Source organism: Acomys minous (genome assembly GCF_964271855.1).
Source record: "Acomys minous genome assembly, chromosome: 2".
Taxonomy (NCBI): domain Eukaryota; kingdom Metazoa; phylum Chordata; class Mammalia; order Rodentia; family Muridae; genus Acomys; species Acomys minous.
This window is the reverse complement of record NC_140484.1, coordinates 46,842,286-46,864,768: the sequence shown is the minus strand read 5'-3', so window position 1 is coordinate 46,864,768 and position 22,483 is coordinate 46,842,286. Positions and strand designations below refer to the sequence as shown.

At 40.5% G+C, this 22,483-nt stretch overlaps 1 protein-coding gene across 3 annotated transcripts; it reads left to right on the top strand.

Moving 5' to 3' along the window:
- The first annotated feature begins 1,238 nt into the window (after positions 1–1,238).
- LOC311592537 (membrane-spanning 4-domains subfamily A member 4D-like) lies at positions 1,239–20,660 on the top strand. Of its 3 annotated transcripts, none has more exons than XM_084773065.1 (7): positions 1,239–1,423; positions 10,401–10,546; positions 12,531–12,653; positions 15,112–15,168; positions 16,498–16,620; positions 18,694–18,795; positions 20,399–20,660. In XM_084773065.1, exons 2-7 carry the CDS (start codon positions 10,412–10,414, stop codon positions 20,534–20,536), a joined length of 678 nt encoding a protein of 225 aa, XP_084629191.1. In that variant the 5' UTR covers positions 1,239–1,423; positions 10,401–10,411; the 3' UTR covers positions 20,537–20,660. The 3 variants fall into 3 exon arrangements, with proteins under 3 accessions (XP_084629191.1, XP_084629190.1, XP_084629192.1); XM_084773064.1 differs by having other exon boundaries at positions 1,251–1,423; positions 10,398–10,546; XM_084773066.1 differs by lacking the exon at positions 1,239–1,423 and adding an exon at positions 4,420–4,517 and having other exon boundaries at positions 10,398–10,546.
- Positions 20,661–22,483: the final 1,823 nt, after the last annotated feature.

Genomic DNA, 22,483 nt, shown 5'->3' with positions numbered 1-22,483 from the left:
CTGGAATCTCACTCAGAAGAAGAAATAAAATAGACATCTGACGTAGATGGAGGAGGGAACTGGATGGGAGGGGGGTGGGGAAGCTGGTGGGAAAGGAGGTCTGGTGTGAGGACATCACAGTGTGGGGGAGGAGGGCAGAGATAGAGAGGATGGAAATTGGTGGGGAAGACTCCTTTGGGACATGGTAGGCTCCCTGGGATCTATGGTGGTAACCCTTGCTTACACTCCTTGCAGTGGGGGTTAAGGAGCCTGAAGGTGCTACCTTTTAGAGCCAGGTAAGCTGGGACTTCCAGTGGAAGGAGGGGGACACAAACCCACAGATACAACCTTTGACTCAAAATCTGTCCTGCCTACAAGTAGTGCAGGGATAAAAATGCAGCAGAGATCAAGGGAAAGGATAACCAATGATCAGCCCAACTTGAGACCCACCCCATGGGGTAGAGCCAATCCCTGTCACTACTAATGATACTCTGCTATGCTTGCAGACAGGAGCCTAGCATAGCTGTCTTCCTAAGGCTTCATCCAGCAGCTGATGGAAACAGATGCAGAGACCCACAGCCAAACAGTAGGCTGAGCTCTAGAAGTTCTGAGGAAGAGTGGGAGGAAAGATAGGAGGGCCTAGAAGGGTAAAGGTCGCCACAAGAAGACTTACAAAGTAAACTACGGGGCTCAGAGAGACTGAACCACCAACCAAAGAACATGCATGCGCTGGGCTTTTAATGTGTGTGTGTGTGTGTGTGTGTGTGTGTGTGTGTGTGTGTGTGTGTGTGTGTGTATGTATGTATGTATGTATACACACACACACATACACACACACACACACACACACACACACACACACACACACACACACCTCAGATGTTCAGCTTGGTCTTTTTGTGGGTCCTAACAATTGGAGCAGGGGCTGTCTCTGACTCTGTTGTTTGCCTCTGGATCCTTTTCTCCTAGCTAGGAAGCCTGATCTGCCATCAGTGGGAGAGGATGTGCTTAGTCCTGCTGTGACATGACATGCCACAGATGCCACAGTGGGTGGGTACCTTTTAAGGGCTTCTCCTTCTCTGAAAAGAAAGAGAGGGGAAAAGCAAGTTAGGGGATTGAGGGTGGACCTGGGAAGACAGGAGGGAGGGGGCTGGGATCAGCTTGAAAATGAATAAATAAATAAATGGAAAAAAGAATCACAAATCTAAACTTTTATATAAAAAAGTCATTTCTACTTTAAATCATTGGAATACACATCTGTTCATTAATGATGGCCGAGGTGGGTGGGGAGGAAGTAGAAGAACCGAAAGTGTCAGCTTCTGAGTCAGTGGGGGAAGTCTTGCTACAATCAACTGGTCTGGACCCACAAAAGTGGATCAGCTTCCCGTGGAAACACAAGCAAAGCTTCTCCTGGAATAAAACATCTGGTCCTCTCCAGTGTCTGGTTAGTAGGTCTTTTTATTTTATTAGAAGTTTAGGAGTTAATTATATTTTTTAATTTTTTTAAGATTTGTATTTTGTTCTGTAACATTTTATGATTAACATATAAAGCATGGTGTAAACTATGATGAGTAGATGAATATTTAAAATTGTTGTTTTGTAACTTAAATATTTGAGTATTTAAAGTGTGATGTGCTGTCTCTACAATAGCCAGTCCTTGGGGACTATAGGGAATGCCAGTGGACTGTGAGGTATTGGAAGCCAAACACCATCTTTTAAAAGCCTTAGAGGTATAAACAGGAGCATGGTCTTTTTCCATAGCCCTTGGAATTCCCAAACCTGTGAAACTGAAACAACTGTCATAGCACATCTTTGAAAGCTTCTCCAGACCTAGCAGAACCACAAATAACCTGAGAATAAGTGTACATCACAGGGCACCAGTCCAAGGATGAGCTGCCATGTGGAGGGCATGCACTGGTATGGGACACACTGAGCACTTCCACAGGATCTTACAAGCATCTTTGAGGGGAAGATGAAACTGAAAGCAGGGTGCAGCAGGGTTGATGATGTAGTGCAGGGCTCTGCTGAGCTACCTACATAGAGAAAGCATGAGCTTCTGTCAGAGAATCAACTTTACTCTTACCTTCATGCACAGGACCAGGAAGCATAGCATGAGCTCCAAGGTGTCCCAGAAAGAAAGGACAAATCCTAGACTGAGGCAAGGCTTGTAGCTCTGAGAGCTAGGCAAGTAGAGTGGAATGACCAGAGGGAAGTTGTGCAGTTTCAGTAGGAGGGGAAAAGCTGACCACATATTGTGAGTTAGTATACAGATTAAAGTGCTGCTTTCATTTCTTAAAGACCATAATTACTGCTATCAGCTCCACCCATTGTGTAGATGTTTCTTGCATGGAGAAAGACTATTTTTGACCATCAATAATTAAAGCAGCCTGACCCAAGACCCAAGGCAAAGCCATCTGTAAACATCAGTGCTATGGACCAGCAGGGCTGATCTGGTTCTAAAAAGGTTAATGAAGCCTTCCTTAGTTCTAGGAGTCAATTCTCTTAATGACTTTAGGTCAGTTTCCCTGTGGAGATTGACAAATAAAGGCTTCAATTTAGCTGTAGTTATTTTTAGGAAGGGACAAATCTAATTTACACCTCTAAAAAATTATTTAGAGTGTATAAATGATAAAACACCCCAGTGGTTCACCCAGCAAAGCAGGGTGACCACAATAGGCCCCTGTAGGTTTTTGGGTTTTGGTTTGTTTTTGTTTTTGTTTTACATTTCTCAGGAGGTCTTAGGAGATGGCTTATGACCAGACATGGCCTGGGAGGCCAGTCATAAGAATGCTACTTTGCTGTCTCTTCTTCCAAGCTAAACTCTTCTCCAAAAGTCAGTTTCTCCTCTCCTGATCCATCACTCTCCTCTGCTGAGCTATCTTCCTTGAGACTCTTTATCAAAAGGAAAGTATTATTTTTAGATGCCTGCTAAGGTGACAACAGGGGAGTTCCTTCCTGGGGACAGGGAGCAGCCAGCTCTGGAGCAGACACAGGCTCCTTATCACTTGCTAGTGCCTGACTAAGCACATCCAAATAGAAAATGCAGCAGCAGGCATGTCCTTGGCTCCTCCGTTCTCAGTGCACCAGATTTAACATCTATTCCTAGTGTGTCCTGTCTTTCTACATCTAAACTTGCCTGGAGTGGGAACCAGGGGCTGTGTGACTGCACAAAATGGAGGAAAATCTGTAAGCAAACTAGCATTTTCATTAGTTTCTCCTTTCTAAAGTACATGTTGAATCCTATCAATAAACAGTTTTCTGTCCTTAGATTCATTCTGTCCCATGGTAAGGGAAAAGATAGCACACAATCACACAAGAATCATCTTAGATTGCTCACCTGTCCTAACCTGGCAGGTGGGAATCCATCAGCATCCTACGTGTGAAATTCCACTCAATGCCCCAAACAGGGAGCATATTTTACTCAGGTGCCTGTTCCAGGCATCAGATATCAAAGACCAGCTTTGACACCAACAGAGTAAACTGAGGTGGAGCATGATGTTAACAGTGATCACTCACCAGACTTTTCTCTGAGGGAACAAAGTTTGATTCTTTGGGACCTATGAAGTTCTCCCTGAGGCCAATGGAGACCATGGTGAGAGTTGAGAAGACTCCTTGAGCCTGCAAGAAGGACTCTAGGGCCAAAGAAACTTTCTGGGGTAGATGAGAAAAAAAGGGGGGAAAGAAACACACACACACACACACACACACACACACACACACACACACATACTTGTGGATGAAGCAACCTTTAACAAACTCCAGCAACTTCACACACATACATGCATGCATGCACACATACAAACATACATACATTTGGCAGATTGAGCAAAGCTCCAACCAACTTCATTAAATATATATTAAAGTACATATATACATACATTTACACATATATGGGTGGATTGAGCAAAATTCCAACAGCTTTACTTTTTCTCCCACAGCTTAGATATCCTAGCAAAACGTTTCAAGCACCACAAAGATTACCATATGGTTACATTCTACTTTTCTTTAAGTGAACGCCTACAATGAATGTACATATAAAAAGAAACAGGCTCCTCAATAACATCACATGATCAAAAGCTTTAAGTATTACATGTGAAAACAAATTATTCCCCCAAACCTACATACATTTGTAAATAAGCAACTTGCTATAGACTAGCAAACTGGAAGAAAGAAAGGTAATTTTCTCAGCCAGTTTCTCTTACTGGCAAGCTGTAAATTGCAGTCATAAAGAAAGGATCAATGATTTTATTATTTACCCTAAAAGATATCTTATAAAACTATTAAAAGAGTCACAAATCTAAACTATTATATAAAAATAGTCATTTATAATTTAAATCATCCGCGTGCACATCCACGCACTAATGATGGCTGAGGTGGGCGGGGAAGAAGTGGCAGAAGCAAATGTGTCTGCTTCTGAGACAGTGGGAGAAGTCCCGCCACAGTCAACCAGTCTGGCACCCACAAAGGTGCATCAGCATCCAGTGGAAACACAGCAAAGATTCTCCTGGAATAAAGCATCTGGTCCTTTCCAGTCTCTGGTTAGTAGTAGGTATTTTTATTTTATTAGAGGTTTAGGAGTTAATTATATATATTTTTTAAAGATTTATACTTTGTTCTGTAACATTTTATGATTAATAACATATAAAGCATCATTTAAACTATAATAAGGGCATGAATATTTGAAATCTTTATTTTTAACTTAATTATTTGAGTATTTAAAGTGTGATGTGCCCTCTCTACAATAGCCTGTCCTTGGGGACTATTGGGAATGCCAGTGGACTGTCAGATATTGGAAGCCAAACACCATCTTTTAAACCCTTAGAGGTATAAACAGGAGCATTGTCTGTTGCTGTTTTTGTTTTTGTTTTTCCAAGCCCTTGGCATTCCCAAACCTGTGAAACTGAAACAACTGTCGTAGCACATCTTTGAAAGCTTCTCCAGACCTAGCAGAAGCACAAATAACATAAGAATAAGTGTACATCACAGGGCGCCAGTCCAGGGATGAGCTGCCATGGGGAGGGCATGCACTGGGGTGGGGCACACTGAGCACTTCCACAGGATCGCACAAACAGCTTTGAGGGGAAGATGAAACTAAAAGCACATTTCAGGCTGAGGTTGTTCCTGTTCCCTGGCCTCAAAGTATCCCTCCCTCAGGTATCAAGAGTGTGCCTTCTGAACTTCAAATTGTTCCCCAAGATTTTCTAAGTCAACACTACTAACAAAAACATTTTAACCTTACTTTACTAACACTCTACAGCTCCAAATTATTTTTTTCTTTTCTTTTCTTTTTCTTTTTTGGTTTTGCTTCTTTTGGGGACAGTGTTTCTCTGTGTGACAACCCTGGCTTCCTGGACTGCCTTGAACTTCCAGGCTGGCCTTGAACTCAAGAGATCCTTCTGCCTCTTGCCTCCCAGCTGCTGGGATTAAAGGAGTTCACCACCACATCTGACTTCAAAATTCTTTATAAGCGTGGTGGTTGCAATATTAATCCGCTCCAGCAGCAGTACTTGGAGAAGATCAATTGCTGATATTTTAAGTGCCAATGACACTGTCCGGTGAGGGGCTGAGAGCCCCTTTAAAGTTTTCATGCAACCCATAAATTATGAGGGAATGTGATGAACGCAAGGGTAACATGCATAGCAAAGCTCCACAGTAGCATGAAGTCCTCAGGACACGTAGTCCTCTGGGCTCAGCCTCTCCAAGGCACACCCATCTTGGCTGTGCTAACAAGTGGGCCACATTCCGTGAGTTCTAAGACTATTTTGCTGTTCCTCTTGCAGGGCCTCAACAGTGTTTCCAGGTTTTTTTTTTTTAATTTGTTTGTTTGTTTTAAGTAATTTAAGAAGTATTGGCTCTAGCTCTTCTTTGAAAGTCTAGAATAATTATGTTGTGAATTCATCTGGCCCTGGATATTTTTTTAAGCTAAAAGTTCTTTTTATTAACATTTTAATCCACTCATATAGATGCTACATTTTCTGTACTGAGAAACGATGTGTTGGTCATACCAACAATCAGATTTCCTGGATTGAGATGGCATGGCGTTCTAGCTATCAGAGAAATGGACTCTCTGGTACAGAGTACCCTGTGTACTCTCCCCACTGTGTGGGCACATTTCTGGACCACTGCCTGCTCCTCTGCCCAACTATCACATGCTCCAGGGACACTGCTGGATGGTGTTTCAACAACTGGGACTCCAGTTGACTCTCGGCCCTGTGAGCTCCAGAAGTTAAATTACAATTGCATCATCCATCTCTCCATGCATCCTGCCTCTACTTTGATAGGCATGCTGGGATTTGATATTTTAGCCAATGTCAGAGTCTTAGCAATACTCTTCCCCAACGGGCCCCCGGTGTCCTACAGAGTCTCACACTATTTGTGCAGTCTGTATCACCGTGGAGAAAGAACAAGATCTAACTCCATGCAGAGCTTGACGGATTCCAGATCTACCCAAGACCTGGTTCCCTGGCCCAGCAGCTGCTCTGGAAACCTGCACTTCAGAAGCCAACACTGCTGTGGCTACCTATGTGTTGCAGACCCCAAACCAAGAAAGGATCCCTCAACTAGTCTCGGCAGTGTAGGAAAAACAAGAACAGTAGTATCACAAAACACTACTGAGTACCCAGCTATCAGTTTTGCCATTACTCCCATCGGTACCTCCTGCAGCGCAGACCACTAAGACAGCTTCACTTACTGCTGACAGTACTGTGGCTGAAGAAGCTGCCCAGATCCTGCTATTCTGCGTCATCCTCAGCCAATGCCCCTGCGTCTGCCCAACCCACCTTCCTGCCTGTGAACATCTTTCACTAAGAAAACTGTGGGTGAGACTGTTGGGTTGAGGGTGAAAGCCGAGAAAACTCACCTCAGAATCAGAAGCTTAAAATGAAAGCTTTATTTTCTGAGCTCAGAGAGGCAGCCAGTTCTGGATCTGAATATTTTGCCATAAGGGGATCTGTAAGGGAGTTTCCATGGATCAGGATAGGAGTAGATACCTAGGCCTGGGAACATGAACTCAGACAATTATTTCCTTACAAGTTTTCCCTGAGACGTCTGGACTCAGACAACTGTTTCTTTATAACAGAAACTGTTTAGCTTTTGGGAAGTATCCAATTTCCCTAGGACCTGGGACCTTGAATTCAGTTTTTTCCTATGAATAAACGGAGTCTGAAAACCAAAAGGTAGAATAAATACCCAAGGTTGAGTTTGTCTTAGAGAATATGCTTTTTCTCTGAAGCTAGATGCTACTTAGATCCAGAAAAGCACTGTATTCGCTGTTGCTATGTAACAGTGGGGTTTAACAACAACGTGTTAATTTTTCCAAACAGGTTTTGAAAGGCCATCTACATGACATTAGTCTGAATATGTTATCTTTAAAATTGCGTGTTTTTATGTTTTAGTATGCTTGCTTTGTTTGGTTTTGATTTTGCTTTTGATTAATGCTTAATATATAAAATGATAGGTCATGTAACATTTTTATATAGCATAGAATTTTCTTTATATTCCTGTGACAGAGTTTTGCAAAAAGTAAATCTTCAAACTTATCACAATAAACAATATTATTTTCTTGTGGGAAAAAAAGCTGTGAGTGGGAGCCACTCCTTATGAGTATATTTCACAATCAATATACACACTCTACTTAAGGAATCGAAAGTCAGTTAAAGGTCTTTATACAAAAAACAGGAAATAGCTGTGGTTTTTCAGAAACACATATCACATCCTTTATAATTTAGAAAGATGCTAGAAGAAGCATGCAAATTTAAGCCGAGTGAGGTGATGGGTGTGGGGAGGGCAATGGCTCTGAACAAAGACTTTGAGGTGCTTCCCAGAGCCTGGCCCTCATCAGACACAGACAGCAGGGATTGCAGGCTGGAAGAAGATAGCTGCAGAAATGTGCCTTCTTAGGCTTTCAGGGTGATGGCTTTTAATTTACTGGATGAATGTAGGATATCCAGAGGAAAGACTGGGATCATCTTTCACTACACACACTAGTTTTTTGAACTGGGGTTCAGTGCACAGCTAAATATACCTGAGGGGGGCAGTTTTTGATGCAATAAAATAATAATAATAAGGAAAAAAAGAAAAGGATTGTTAAAGTGGCAGCAATAGCTCCTCCTCCAGGGTCTGTGACCTCACCAGCCATAGGTCGTAATTAGGTGTACAGTACCAGGCATGAATTTCCTCCTAGTAAGTATCCTTCAAGGCCATTTAGCTAGCTTGTGGCTACCCGTGAAGTGTAAGCGCCACTACTATATTCTTGAGGGTATCGTGCTGTGTTCACCTTTAGATGAAAATCTTTAGGCAGTTACTGGCTACTAGAGAGGGAGGACCAATCTTCTCCAGCAACCAGCTCCCTGGTGGGTGAGCCAACCCTAAAGTGCTCAACCCTAAAGACATATACATATGAGCAACATTAAGTGGACTCAACCCTCTCTCTCTCTCTCTCTCTCTCTCTCTGTGTGTGTGTGTGTGTGTGTGTGTGTGTGTGTGTGTGTGTGTCTCTCTCTCTCTCTCTCTCTCTCTCTCTCTCTCTCTCTGTGTGTCTCTCTCTGTCAGTCTCTCTCTGTCTCTGTCAGTCTCTCTCTGTCTCTCTCTGTCAGTCTCTCTCTCTGTCTCTCTGTTTCTGTCTCTCTGTCTCTCTCTTTCTGTGTGTGTAATCATATGCATATATAACAATAATAATTAAAGACAAAGAGGTCATGAATATGAAAGAAAGTGCAGGAACATGGGAAAAGTTGGATGGAGGAGGAGATGGGGTGGAAATGATGTAAGTACAGCACTCAAGTATGAAATTCTCAAAAATAAAATGATAATATATCAAAGAAAAGATAAAGGCTTTAAGAAGGCCCCAACTGAGCATCATATGAAATTGTTTGGTTTTTTTCTATTCTTTCTCTACTGCCACAGTACCAAAAACCTGAAGGCAATATTTAAATTATTGACTGATCATTTCACACACACTCTTAATAACCTTCTTTCATAATGTTAATCTCTGTCTCCCACATACTACTTCAATAATCCTCCAGATAAGACAATATCTGCTCCATGCAGAGTTTGGTGCAGATACATGGGATGGAGACTGAGCGCCCAGCCTAACATGCTTAGTCTGCTCCTGAGATGGAGTGTGAGCTGGACTAGGTCTCAAAGCATCCTTGCCTTCATTTAGGAGACACGCAGGCCATGAGCTGAAGCTGCTGATGCAGATGTTCATCAGTGAAGACACTGGAAAGACTCTTAGCAGCATGAAAATCAGAAAGAAGCTTGGAAGCACTTGTGCCCAAGGCACTCTTTCACAGATGAAGGCACAGTGATCCAGGGAACGTTAATAACCAGAATTCACACCTCAATGAAAGAGCTAGGAGAACATTCTGGATTATTAGATCTTTTGTATGTATAGGTGTTTTGTCTGCTTGTATGTCTGTGTGACACGTGCAACCTGGTGCCCAAAGAGACCAGAGAGGGTGTTGGATACCCAGGAATTAGAGTTACAGATGATTGTGAGCTGGCATGTAGGTGCTAGGAATTGAACCTGAGTCCTCCGGAATATCCCTCAGAATATTGTATCTTAGGTCAGGCTTTTCCCTGCTCAGACTTATTTTTCTATCACTATTTCCAATAAACTGTTAAGATTCAGGCTTTTTGTTTGTTTGTTTGTTTGTTTGTTTGTTTTGTCTCTAACTTTGGGTTGACAAAAGAGAGGCTCACCCTTTAGATTCCTCTCTATACACTTAATCTTTAGTAATTGTGACCCATGACAGGGATGCTAACCGACAACCACAACTGAAAACATGAGATCTTCAGCACATCTCAGAGGTCTGAAGGTGTGTCTGAGAGGCGCAGCACAGGCTCTTGGTAAATAAGTGAATACGTTGTGCATTTGAGTGGACTAAGCCACTCACCTTGGGTTCCCTTAAGAACACCTTTGCCTCCTGGGGAAGGACAGGGCGTACCAGACTTCCAGACTCCTCCCTTGCGTCGCAGGTTGAGTAGTTCACAGGCAGGGCAGAGCTGTATCTGCTGGAAGCCAGAGACTGAAGAGAGTGTACAGTTGTGGAGGGGTGTTGTTGTTGTTGTTGTTGTTGTTGTTGTTGTTGTTGTTGTTGTTGGAGCAGATAGTGATGTGGGGAAACAGCGTCTGAAAACGAAGCCAATTTGTACAAATACTCCAACTGCTGATTTGAGAAATGAAGTCCAAAACATGTGTGGCTATATTGAAAAGTATGAGCATTCAAAATAAGGCTAAAGAAATAGAAAACGGAAGAGTTTCTCTTATCAAGAGATTAAAACTGTTTTACATCTTATCTAAGGTAGATTTTTTTTTTAATTATTTAACATAGGGGGACTTCATTTGGAATTTACCTTAGTCAGGAACCTGGCATTGAGTCATTTCCAAGAGTTCATCCAAAATTTCATTCATATTTCAGCAGTTTCTGCTGCCATGGAAACCATGCAAGGAATGGAACAGACTGTTGTCCCTGGAGGTGCTCAGCCCTTGGAGGACTCTGTTGTAAGGTCTCAACTGTGGAAGAAGAGCACAGAGAAATTCTTGAAGGGGGAACCCAAAGTCCTCGGGGTAAGATATCCTTAGATCTGTGGGGAGGGTGATTTTTAAAATATCCAATGGGTAAGAAGAAGAAGCCCCTCCCCTGTGCCTTGTCCCTCTAGGCTTGTAGTACATCAACACATCCCACTAGCATTTGGAAATTGATGTGTTAGTCTATCACATCAGACTTGCAGCTTCATTATGCTTAAAATATAGAGACTTCAGGTATGTTCTGGGCTGGGATCATCCAAGGTGATCATCTGTAACTCGGTGCAGAGAAAAGCTACTCAAGCTGCAGCCACAGTCCAGCCCCACTGGCCGACAAACCTATACTGTTCCTATACATTTCCAGTGCCTTTCTTTAGCCTGCTACTCAGATGATGAGAAATGCTCTGTTCTCCACATACTGCTGTCTTCAGGAAAGTGTCGCCCCCCCCCCCAAAAAAAGAAAACCTCAAGGAATAACATCCTAGGCAGGTTTAAGGTGACCAGATGCAGACATACTCACTGGGCCAAACTTCCAGCCACTGGACAGTTGCCATTTGATAGACATCTGTTTCTTTTATATCTCACTGTTCTAATTCATATAAAATTTGATGAATGATAATTTTTCATGATATATGTTTTGTGTTAACATCAAATATGTCTATCTTAAATATATCACTAAGCATTTTTAAATTGAGACCAGTTTTACATTTACAGTAAAATGGAAGGGGAGATAAAAGCTTACATCTTCCCCAGCGCTGAGAGATTTGAGCTTAGTGCATTGTGTTCTATTGCATCTCTTAAATATTAATTAAGAGAAATCATAATAGTATCAAGCAATATTAGTCCTTTTCTAATTATTCTATCTTAACACATAAGACTACTCCAAGTGGCCGTTTCTTTTTCTGAGGTTTGGTACATGGTCTTCTCGGGCCTTTCTCTGTTTCCTCTGTTATTGAATTGGTTGGCCTCTTCCCTTCGGTTTCCCTCAGCACTATTTCCTGCACGATTTCTGGTGGTGTTAACCACTTGTCTTCTCAGTTAGCTTGGCTAGCAAGCAAATGATTTTATCTGTCTGTAAAGAAAATGAAACCTTAGGTTTTGTAGGTTTTTTCTATTGATATCCTGTTTTGAGTTCTAGTGGTTTTGTTACATTTTTATTCTTTCTTGTGGATTAAATTATTGACTTTTTTCTTGGCTCTTACAAATAAAAGCATAGGGAAATAACTCATCATGTATTTTTCATTTAAAAAATTAATTAAAATATGATTACCTGATTTTTCTTCCTCCCTTTCCTTCCACTAACCCTCCTATGCTTTCTCTTCCCTTTCAAATTCATGGCTGTTTTTAAAGATATATAGTTACATATACACATACATATGAAAATAAATATGTAAATGTTTCTTTTTCAGTCTTTCTATACACCCCTGTATCTTCTGCCTCTATGCACAGCTCTTATTTGCTCTCACTCATCTTCATAAGTTGTTCTCATTTTCTTTGAGTCTTTATTATAGGGTTAATTATACTCAAATTCTCCCTTTTTTTAGCTCACCACACTCAAATTCCTTCCTTATATTCCAAGGCCACAAAGAAGATCATGTGTGCTGCTCATATTTTCCTCGTTCTGCATATGATTTTATTTCTTCAAATTGTTTCTTACTGGAATAATTTCTTCCTAATTCCTGAGTCTTTCTTTTGTGAACATGTGACAAAGTATAGCAACAGTGGTAGAGATGCATCATGGGTATCATAAAAGCACCTCTGGGAAGAACTTCACAAATCTGTTTGAAACTGCTGAAATGTGTGTGTGTGTGTGTGTGTGTGTGTGTGTGTGTGTGTGTGTGTGTGTTTCCAAGGCATGATTTATAAGATGGTACATCCTACCTGTATGAAGACAATTGACAAAATAATATTATAAAATTCAACTTTGAATATTAAAAGATGGAGGTGGTGGTAACTTAGTGGTTTGATAGTACTTTGCATGGGCATCATTTTTGTGATGGATAATGTTTTACTTTCTTCTGTTTAGGTTGTACAAGTTATGATTGCTCTTATAAACCTCAGCTTAGGAATAATAATGATAAGTATACCATTAGTTCATGAACCAGCCATTTCACTGGTCTTAGGAGTCCCAGCTTGGGGGCCACTGATGGTGAGTAAAATACTGATTTATGTCACTGGAGATAATAACACCCTTTTGTAACTATACTAATGTTGGGTGGAATCTTCTCTTAACTCTTTCAAGTAGCCTGTAAATTTGAGGACAACTTATTTAAACCTCACTCAGCTTTTCCTTGTTCATGTTTGCAGCATCAGTATACCATTCATACAAACTTGGTGGACTGTTTATTTAATCTGTCACTTAGGATATATTGTGACAACATGTAGTCATGCACTCCCACAAGAGTTGCTTAAACATAAACACAACTGATTCCTCGGGAGTCCATGGCTGGTCATTCCTAGGGTTCGTTATTTGGTGGTACAAGAACGTCATCACATCTTTACGACAGAGCAATCTGACCTGTTAACTTGTCTGTTTCGCTGCTCCTAAAATTTTTACAAGCGTACTCTCAAATTGAGGATAATTGATGTGTTGTCTTTGACTGAGAGTTTTGAGATTCACTTCTCTAGCTGGGAAGGGATCACTAAATGCTGAGGCTCATAAAGAATGAATGAAATTATAATGTTATCAAGGAGGAGGAGATAAAGCTGAACAGGTTTAAGAGAACAGAAAAATGTAGATAATTTTGTTTCAAGTTTTTAATTAAATAACTAATTAAAAAACTGAATACAAATTTTTGAAAGTTAAAAAGGTTTCCTCTGCAATAAAACATAAGAGAGTTTTTGGAGCTGAGAGGGTTAATTATAAAATATCAATCATTTTCTTACCTATGCTTAAGAACTGACAAGTAGAAAACAAAAATGCATAAACTTGACTATTTTACAATTTAGAGCGCCACTTAAACATTGCAAGGTTCCCATTTATTGATAAACTTGATAATGAGAAAATTTATTTTGTAGACCTGATACTTTAACTTTCCCTTCTTATTTTATAACAGGTATTTAAGATTTGAAGAATGACACAGGCTCCCATACTTTACATATAAATAATAATACTAATGATAATGATGATGATGATGATGATGATGATTGTAATCATCATCATCATCATCATCATCATCATCATCATCCCACCAGTAATAGCTTTCATTGCACTATAACCTGGGCACATCACTAGATGTTTTGTATATCATGTTCCACCTCAAACAATCATGACAACTTCTGAGAGATTTTGCCTTCATCGCTGTTGTATAAATGAGACAGACAGACAGGCAGACAGACACTAGGGAATTTATTCAAGATGAGGACTCAGAATCTCAAGTTCTCCTCACTGTGGCGTTCTGCTTAAGTCTTTATTTCCTACTCAATACCATCTTGGGCAACAACTCCCATAGTTCATGGTGAAGGATGGAACTCCAGGGCTCAGGCCTGCATGGCAAGCAACCCACTGGCAACCATCTTCCTAGTTTTACGTCTGCATATTCATTTTAGTTTAGGGGATGTGATCCTACAAATGCTCCCGTTAACTTTAAATCTTCTAAACTGAAATATAGAAAGCAAATGCAGACAGCAGTATATTTAGCTGAAGAGTTTAAAGATGTCAATTCAGTCAAGTTGCCAGCAATCATTTGGAATAAATTGAAAATAATGGCCAAATTGGTAGACAAAAATGAGCTACAATTCTCTAGTCATCTTCTAATACAGAATTTAATTTTTCCATTATTTTATTTACAGTTTCCAATATGCATTTTTCAACGATGATAATTTCGTTTCTGCTTTTGTTTGGCTAGCTTCTTCAGTTTAGGGTCATGTTGGTAAACTGTCTTTAGGACTGGGGCTTTTAGTCCTCCTTGCTCTTAAACAATGTTGATGGGATGAGAGCTGTACAACATTTTTTAAAACCTTGATTTAAAAAGAATGTGAAAGAAACTGATAATCTAAAATTTCAAAATGTCCTCAGTTTGTCTTCAAGTCTATGATATCTAATCTCAATTTAAAATTACCTAAATATAAAATAACCTTCCCTGGAGTAAGAGACTGCAGATAGCTCTGCCAGTGTTATTAGAAAGATTAGCACTCTAGCCACAGATGCTTAGGGAGTTAAAGCACACCAAAGAGGGGCATGGCTTATTCTTCTATACCAGAAGCAGAGAAAAATTATTATTAAAATTTTGAGCCACACTTGGTACCTCGTGCCTTTCACTGAGAAGGCATAAACAGGAGAATCACTTCAAGAACAAGTCCAGCCTCATCTATGCAGCAAACTACATGTCAACCAGGAGTACATAACAAGACCTTCTCTCAAAAATCCAAAATAAATACATAAAATAATCTCTTAAAAACCTCTTATGGTCCTTCCACTGGCTCGCTTTACTTTTATTCTCTACTCTTGTGGGTGAGGGGAAAGAAGGTGAGAACTGAAAATGGCTGCTCTTTAGACAACTGATCCCTTTATAAACCCCATTGACTTAGAAGAAAGTTTTAATATGCTATGATTTATAATAACCGTTTAAAGATTTTTTTAACCTGGACTTTCCTCTTATGACCAGTTCATAGTCTCAGGATCCTTGTCAATTGCAGCAGGAGTGAGAACTACAAAAAAGCTGGTATGTGTTTTGTTTTATTTTGCTATCCAAAAAGAACAATTTCATCAAATATGCATTTTGCTAAGATGTAAAATGGGTTGATTCTATGTTTATTCTAGGCTATGCATTTTAGAATATCTGACTTTCAGACATGTAGCTGAGCTACTGGCTCATATTAGGTGTCATCATGTCTGACTGGATATCTTGGCAAGGCGGTTGCTGGGAGAATTTTGGTGCTGGTGCAGCGAATTCTGGGGAAGAAATGTCAAGCAGGGTTTACACAGATGACCCTTGAAGCTTCAGATCCAGCCCATGATAATGACACCTAAATCTTTGCAAAGGCAAAAAAAAATCATTGGCTGACAGATTAAAATGCATTCTACAAATGTATCCAAAATAATAGGTTTGAAATTTTTACAGAGGGTGGAGAGATTGTTCAGAGTTTAAGAGCATTTGTTGGTCCTGCAGAGGACCCATATTTGTTTCCAAACACCCATAAAGGGTCTCACAGACATCCATAACTTCAGCTCCATGGGATCTGCAGCCTTTTCTAACTTACGTGAGCATGCACATGATGCGTTTACATTCATGCAGACAGAACACTTGTGCTCATAAAACAATTAATGATTTTTAAAAAGACACTTAAAATGAGATGTCAGTCATAAAGTTTATAAAGGGCAACATATAAACATTCAACAGTTATTTTATTAGCTGAAAACTTCACTTGAATTTCACTACCTACAAAAGGTAAGCATCAACTTCTGTAGCCTGACCAAGGTGACCTTTCTCAGTCCAGGCTCCTGTCTGTCTCCTTAGCATCTTTAGCCAACTCTGGCCACTAAAATGTACCTCATGATATGTATTTGGCAAACTTTCAATTTCCTGACTAGTTTTACTCCTCACAATAAAGTTTATTTAACTGAACCCTGAGAACAGAATTGTGGAGACAGATCTACAGCATAGGAGAAAACAGGCGAGAGGGACATGGCCATGAGTGCCCAGCAGCATTTACACAAGGAGAACAATCAGACATTTGCAGCAGAGTGTGGTGGAAAATGACAGGCAGGGCTTTCCAGACAATGTGTCAAAGACTTTGACACTTTTTTTTTCTAGGAAATTTGAAGAGCATCTTGAGCCCTTGAGAATGGTGGAGAACATAGTCTCAGAAATAACAGTATTGTGTTTTTATTATGGCAAGGGGTTGGAAGTAAAGCTACAATAAGGAGAGGCATAGAGACGACTTGTGCCACAAGGAGGATGAAATGCATTAATTAGGTCACGGTGTGCTTCGAATATTGCTGGACTAAGCCAAGGATGCTGCCGAATCCGCTGATTCCAATTCATTTCTAGGTTACCAGCAGTCTAGTTTTGAATACCATCAGCTCTGTACTGGCTGCAGCAGCAAGCATCATCGGTGTCATCAGTGTGATACTGGGGTCGCATGGTTTCTTTCACAAAAATGAAATTGAACAGGTGAGTACTTCCTCTGCTGGTGGGATGCCATCGTGGACGCAAGGGATCATCGACTCTGGCCAAAGCAACAACCAACACTCTGCTTCTAGAATCACTTTAGAAAGTTTGAAATGATAGGGGAGGAGGACAATATTTATTTAGGGACCGGGTGACACCTCATTATCTCTTTTCTGTCATAACCAAGTAAAAAGAAAACCACTCATGTGGCCAGTTCTTGGACATAGTACCCTAAGTTCCTAATGGTGGGAGGCTTCAAGCCTCTTGGGAGAACAAGATATATCGTATAGCTTAACATTTTACAAGACCCAGTTAAAAGAGTGAGGTCTTTGTAAGAGAGAACAGATAGGGTGCATGCTACCTGGAACCATCAGAACAAGCAACATGGAGTTGCCAGTGATCAGTGAAAGTGACCTAGAAAAATAACAACTTCAATACTTAAAGTAGCATATTATAAACACATGTACATCTGCTTCTTATCTTGAAAATCTACCTTTTTATTTTGTTTTATGTTGCTGTTTTCAGTTGTGGGTTTGTTTGATATTCCCGGAGACAAGAGTCTTGCTATGTAGCCCAGGCTGCTTTTGAATTAAAAACCACCCCTCTCCTTTCATTATCAGGGATTAATAGTTGTGGAGGTGCAGGCTCAGCCTGTGTGTGTTCAATCATATGTCATGTGAGACTGCTATAGATCATCCGAGAATGACAGAATAAAAAATTGTAAAGGAGAAGTTGAGGGATGCAGACCTAACATCTATACCCTCTAACCCCCAAAAGAAACTCTTAACCTACCTCTCTAGGTGGCCACATTGCTTAGAAAAAGGCTACTTGCTGTTCTCCACTAGTGCTGGCCACAATGCCTAAACACAGATGCTACTGGACCTGTTGAGGTGTGAACAAGGATAAAAACAACAATGCAAATATTCTCAGTGGCCACTGGATTGCTTTCTCTCACGTGCCAAGCTCCTGATCAGTTGATTAATTCACAGCAGAGGGACCATCTCTGATCACTGAGAGAAAAAGACAGAATATTCAAACCCAGCAACTCTAGGCATCATTTTAGACAGGAGAATTTAGAACACAGACAGTGCCACCTTTGTTCCTCTATTGTAATCATGTGGCTTGGTGAAGATACAGGCAAAGCCAATGCCTTGAACACTAAGGAAAGTAGTGATCAACACTACAGTGATTTACCATAGTTGTGACAGTTACTACCAATTTGGTGAATAATCCAGCTGTATTTTATTACAGGATGACAGAAGTTCATAACAAGCCTCATTTGCATATAATCAAAATGTTGGCAGAGCTGTTGTCCTCCCTGGGAGCTTTAGGGGAAAGTGGTTTTCTTGGCTTTTGACTTTCCACCTTCTGTCTATATTCCTTATCTCAGCATTCTGACCTCTATTTCTATTCCTTCTCTCTTTTTCTCTCTGTCTCTCAAGCTCATAGAGATCCATCTGCCTTATTCATAGAGATCCACTTGCCTCTGACTTCCTGAGTGCTGGAATTACAAAAGTTTGCCACTACTGCCAAGCTCAGTCCTCTATTTTCAAGGCACACACTGAACACCCTCAGTCTCTTGGACTTTGATTCTTCAGCATCTTGCTTCCTCTTGGGAAGATGTTATAATAACTTGGGCACCCTACACAGGCCAAGATATCCTGCCTATATTATCTAATAAACAACCTTTGTTCCTTCCGCAAACTAAGTTATCCCCATTCTAGGGTTTGATTAGAAGACCAGCCTGAAAGACTATTCTATTCAAATATGAAATAATATAATTATTTTCTCCATGTGAAATGTCTAGCAACAAAGCATAGCAGGCTCGGGGTATGGGGGTCTCTGATAATTATATTAGTAAAAAATGTATGAAAAGAAGTGACCTTCAGGAGACCAAGGAATTGACTAAGTGTTGGGCTGTATCAAAGCTGGATTTCCAAACCCCTCTTCAGGGCATTTTCTTTTTTGGCATGGTAGTCTTGGTTGGGTAGATGGGGTGGGGGCAGCGTGTGCATATTTCTAACTTGTAATCTTCATCTTCCTTCCTCACATTCCTTGGTATGAATCTGTTTTTAGGGTATGGATTACTTGATGCTCTTTTTAAATATGCTAGAATTCTGCGTTGCTGTGTCTGTCTCAGCCTTTGGATGTAAAGTATCCTGTTGTAACACCAGTGAGGTGAGTGGCATCCTTGCTGGTTGATGTTTGGTAGGTCTCTATTGCTCGGTAATAAGTCACGTGAATCTAGTGGCCTACGAGGACACACCTGCATTGTCTTTTAGCTTCCTCAAGTGAAATTTATCAACAAATTAGTTTGGTCATCTGCCCAGTCTTAAAAGGCTAATTTACCAGGGAAAGTGAAGTCCCTTTGGGGTTCTTAGTTTCATTAATAAAAGATTTAGAACCAGAATCAGAATGAAGCTCAGGGACACTTTCATGACAGTTTGAGAAAGAGGGAAAAAAGAAAAACAAAAAACATTATAGACAAGCTGAGCAGCCTCCAGGGGAAAAAGAGATGGAGAGAAAGATGGAGAAGGCCCAGGAAGTCTGGGCAAACATGTTTAGGAGTACCAAAACACAGCTGTGTTCCAAGACTACCCAATTCCATATCTTGGTGCTGCAAAGAGTCTATACCAGGGAATCATCCATAGAAATTGAGACATTTTATCAAGAAAAGCAAAGCTGTCCTAAGAACAGAAGTGGGCTCGTGAGCTGCAGAAAGATCCTGAAAGGCATGCAGCCACAGAAGGCAGCACCCTTTACAGGACCTTATAGACCCCATCTCTTTTGTTTGTATCTGGAAGAGTCTGGCCCACATCCCCTCCTAGTATGCTCTGCTCCTTAGATGAAGCCAGGGGAAGAAGGGTTCAGAGTCTTCATGTGCTGGTTTCTTTCATATGCGGACCTTTTTTCATTTTGAGAATGCCATACCTGCTCATAATATGCTTTAATCAAATCCAGCCCCATTTCCTCAGCTCTAATTTCTCCTTTCCAGTCCCTAATCTCCTGCCTAAACTGGATTTGACTAGGCTGTCATTTATCAGAAAATGTCATTTGATGACTGTTGCAGATGCTCTTAAACAACGAGGAGAGAGGAGGTCACCTGGAGATAAGAAAGTGACAGACTTAGGGGGAGAAAACGGCCAGGGAGTAGACCATGAGAATAGTATGCCAGGTGTGCCCTCAACGCTTCAGGTAGAGAAAGAAGCCAGTGAAGCCCATCAAGTGCTCCCTAGACCTGAGCCATGCTGCTCCTGCTGACGTCCTATGTTAGCTCACAAAATCAGGGGCCTCGGGGCATGTGCTGCTTAAGTATGTGCATCTTCCTCTTTCTACTGCTGCCCCATGTCACTTGAGTTTGTGAGGGACAGAATGTTGCCAAGTGTCATGGGATTCTGGATGGCTGCCATTCTTGGCCACTGCCGTGCATGCAGAGTGTGTTCCTGGTTGCCATGACAACGTCTGGATGTGCTGCTGTCAGCAGTAACAAACTAGCTTGAAAGAACATCATTGTCATTTTCCATAACTCCTTGGTTCAAGTAAGCTGTTCACAGAAGACTGATGCTCTAAGGTGCATCTGCAGACATCTGCCCTCCTGCTCACGCTCTGCCACAGAACAGTGTCCTAGGAGTACAAAGCCTGATCCCAGGGGCACCCAAGACACCCCCAAGGTGTTGTGTGATTCAACCCAGTAGACACTAGTAAAAGTGACATCATAAAGTAAAGAAAGGAAGCTCTGAGTATGCTGGGTAACTCAATGACATTTCAATTCATTTTACAGGTTATTGTAGTTCAATATTCAAATCCTGCTGTGCCCGCAGTGGCATCCCCCACGCTACTTCAACCATCATCACCACCAGAATACCAAGGGGAAAATGTTCCAGAAAATCTATACGAGGACCCCACAGGAGGAGTCTAATTATGGTGTGTGTGTGTGTGTGTGTGTGTGTGTGTGTGTGTGTGTGTGTGATTTCAGAGTCATGTTCTCATTGTTTTTTCCCTAGGCAATTAACACTTCATTGCACAGGCTTTTAATGAGAATATCAGACACACTATTAATAGATAAATCAAGCATTTCCTAGGTCTATAACTCCTTAACATCTCCCATTCATTGTATAAACAAGGATATTGAATTGGTAAAGAAATTTTAATGCAAACTTAAAAAACATTAGTTAGTGAAATGTGGTCTCCAAAGAGTGAAGACTGAAGTTCATATTTCATTTTGTACTTTGGTTCAATGAGTAGATTTATCTTCTCATGATCATGTGTAGACACATAAGTAAATTACTAACTATAGTAGCCAATTTTAATCTCTATGTACATTACATAATAACAAAGTGTATACTTTAATTGGTATGGTGAAAATTACAATAAAGATAAGTAATTGAAATCTGAATTCCTGATCTCTAAATACACACACATATACTATATACTATATATATATGCATATGTATGTACAAATACATATACTGCTCTCTGTATGTATAGTATATGTATAGTGTAGCTATAGAGAGTATAGAGATTTTATATACATATGTGTGTGTGTGTGTGTGTGTGTGTGTGTGTGTGTGTGTGTGTGTAATATATATTACTGAAAAAAACACGTTCATATTGGTGTGGATTGAATCTGCAATGTCCTCTACAGGATCACATTGTTGAACACTTGGTTCCCAAGTCGTGTCCTCTTTTGAGAGGTTGCTAAGTCTGTCAGAATGAGGCCTAATTGTGAAGCTGAGTCACTAATAGTTTGATGGTTACCCTGCCTTCCAGTTAAAAGTTCATGTTACCATTCTGATTAAAAGAAAATTCAGACTCTGCTCTCAGGCTAAACTTCACAGAAAAAAAAGTCAGTAAATTGTTAGATAAATTGATTCTAAATATGTGTTAACATTTATTATATGTTATAGAGTAAGTCTAGATCCTATGTAGTTTGGTTTAAATTATTTGCATTATCCAAGCACCCATGGTACTTCTGAAGGTGTTTGCATGTGTCCCAGGAGCCAAAAACTTACCAAAATCACAACCTGCTGCTTTTTCTTTACTTATTATATTAAACTAACTCTAATATAGATAGATCAGGACAGTTCTCAGAAATAAAACATTAAACACAACTGGGCCTGGAGAGATGACTCAGCAGTTAAGAGCACTTGCTGCTCTGGGAAAGGACCAGGATTCAATCCCCAGCATCCACATAACTCAAGTTTCAAGGGATCCAAGGCCCTCTTCTGACTTCGGAAGGCACGTGGCACACAAATCATGCACATACAGACATCAGACAAAGACACATAAAATTAAACAAAACTATCTATAAAAACCATAATAATATGTAAAAGAAAAATGCAAAGCAATTGATACAAGACCAGTACCAGTAAGAAAATGATTGATCTGAAGCTATTTCAAGTAAAAACAAATGAGATATTTTCCCTCATTGGGGTCACTCAAATGTTGGCAGAGTCAGACAAAGCTACACATGTATTTGCAGTTGGTAGTGCAACCCTTTGTTCTCCGAATCTGCTCAACACTGGAACAGGTGGCCAAGATGTATTTGCAGCCTCATCTTTCCTATTGCCCCATCTCAATTTAACCACAAGACATTATGAGCAAGACCAACGTTGTTGCGAGATAATGCTTTTTTCTTCTTCTCCATCTGATGGGCTTAGAATTTTTTAAAGAATAGTAGAAAAGGTAAGTAGAGGAAAGAAAAGAATTTCTCCTAGAGCTACAGGTGTCATTTACCAAAGCTATAAAGAATTCATTTAATGTTCTTATCCTGTGTCCACTCTTACCCTGGAAGTGTGCATAGGAGAAAACACAGTTCTGAGCTTCTCTCTCAAGAGGACAAGATGCTTGGCCCACAGTGAGGTGG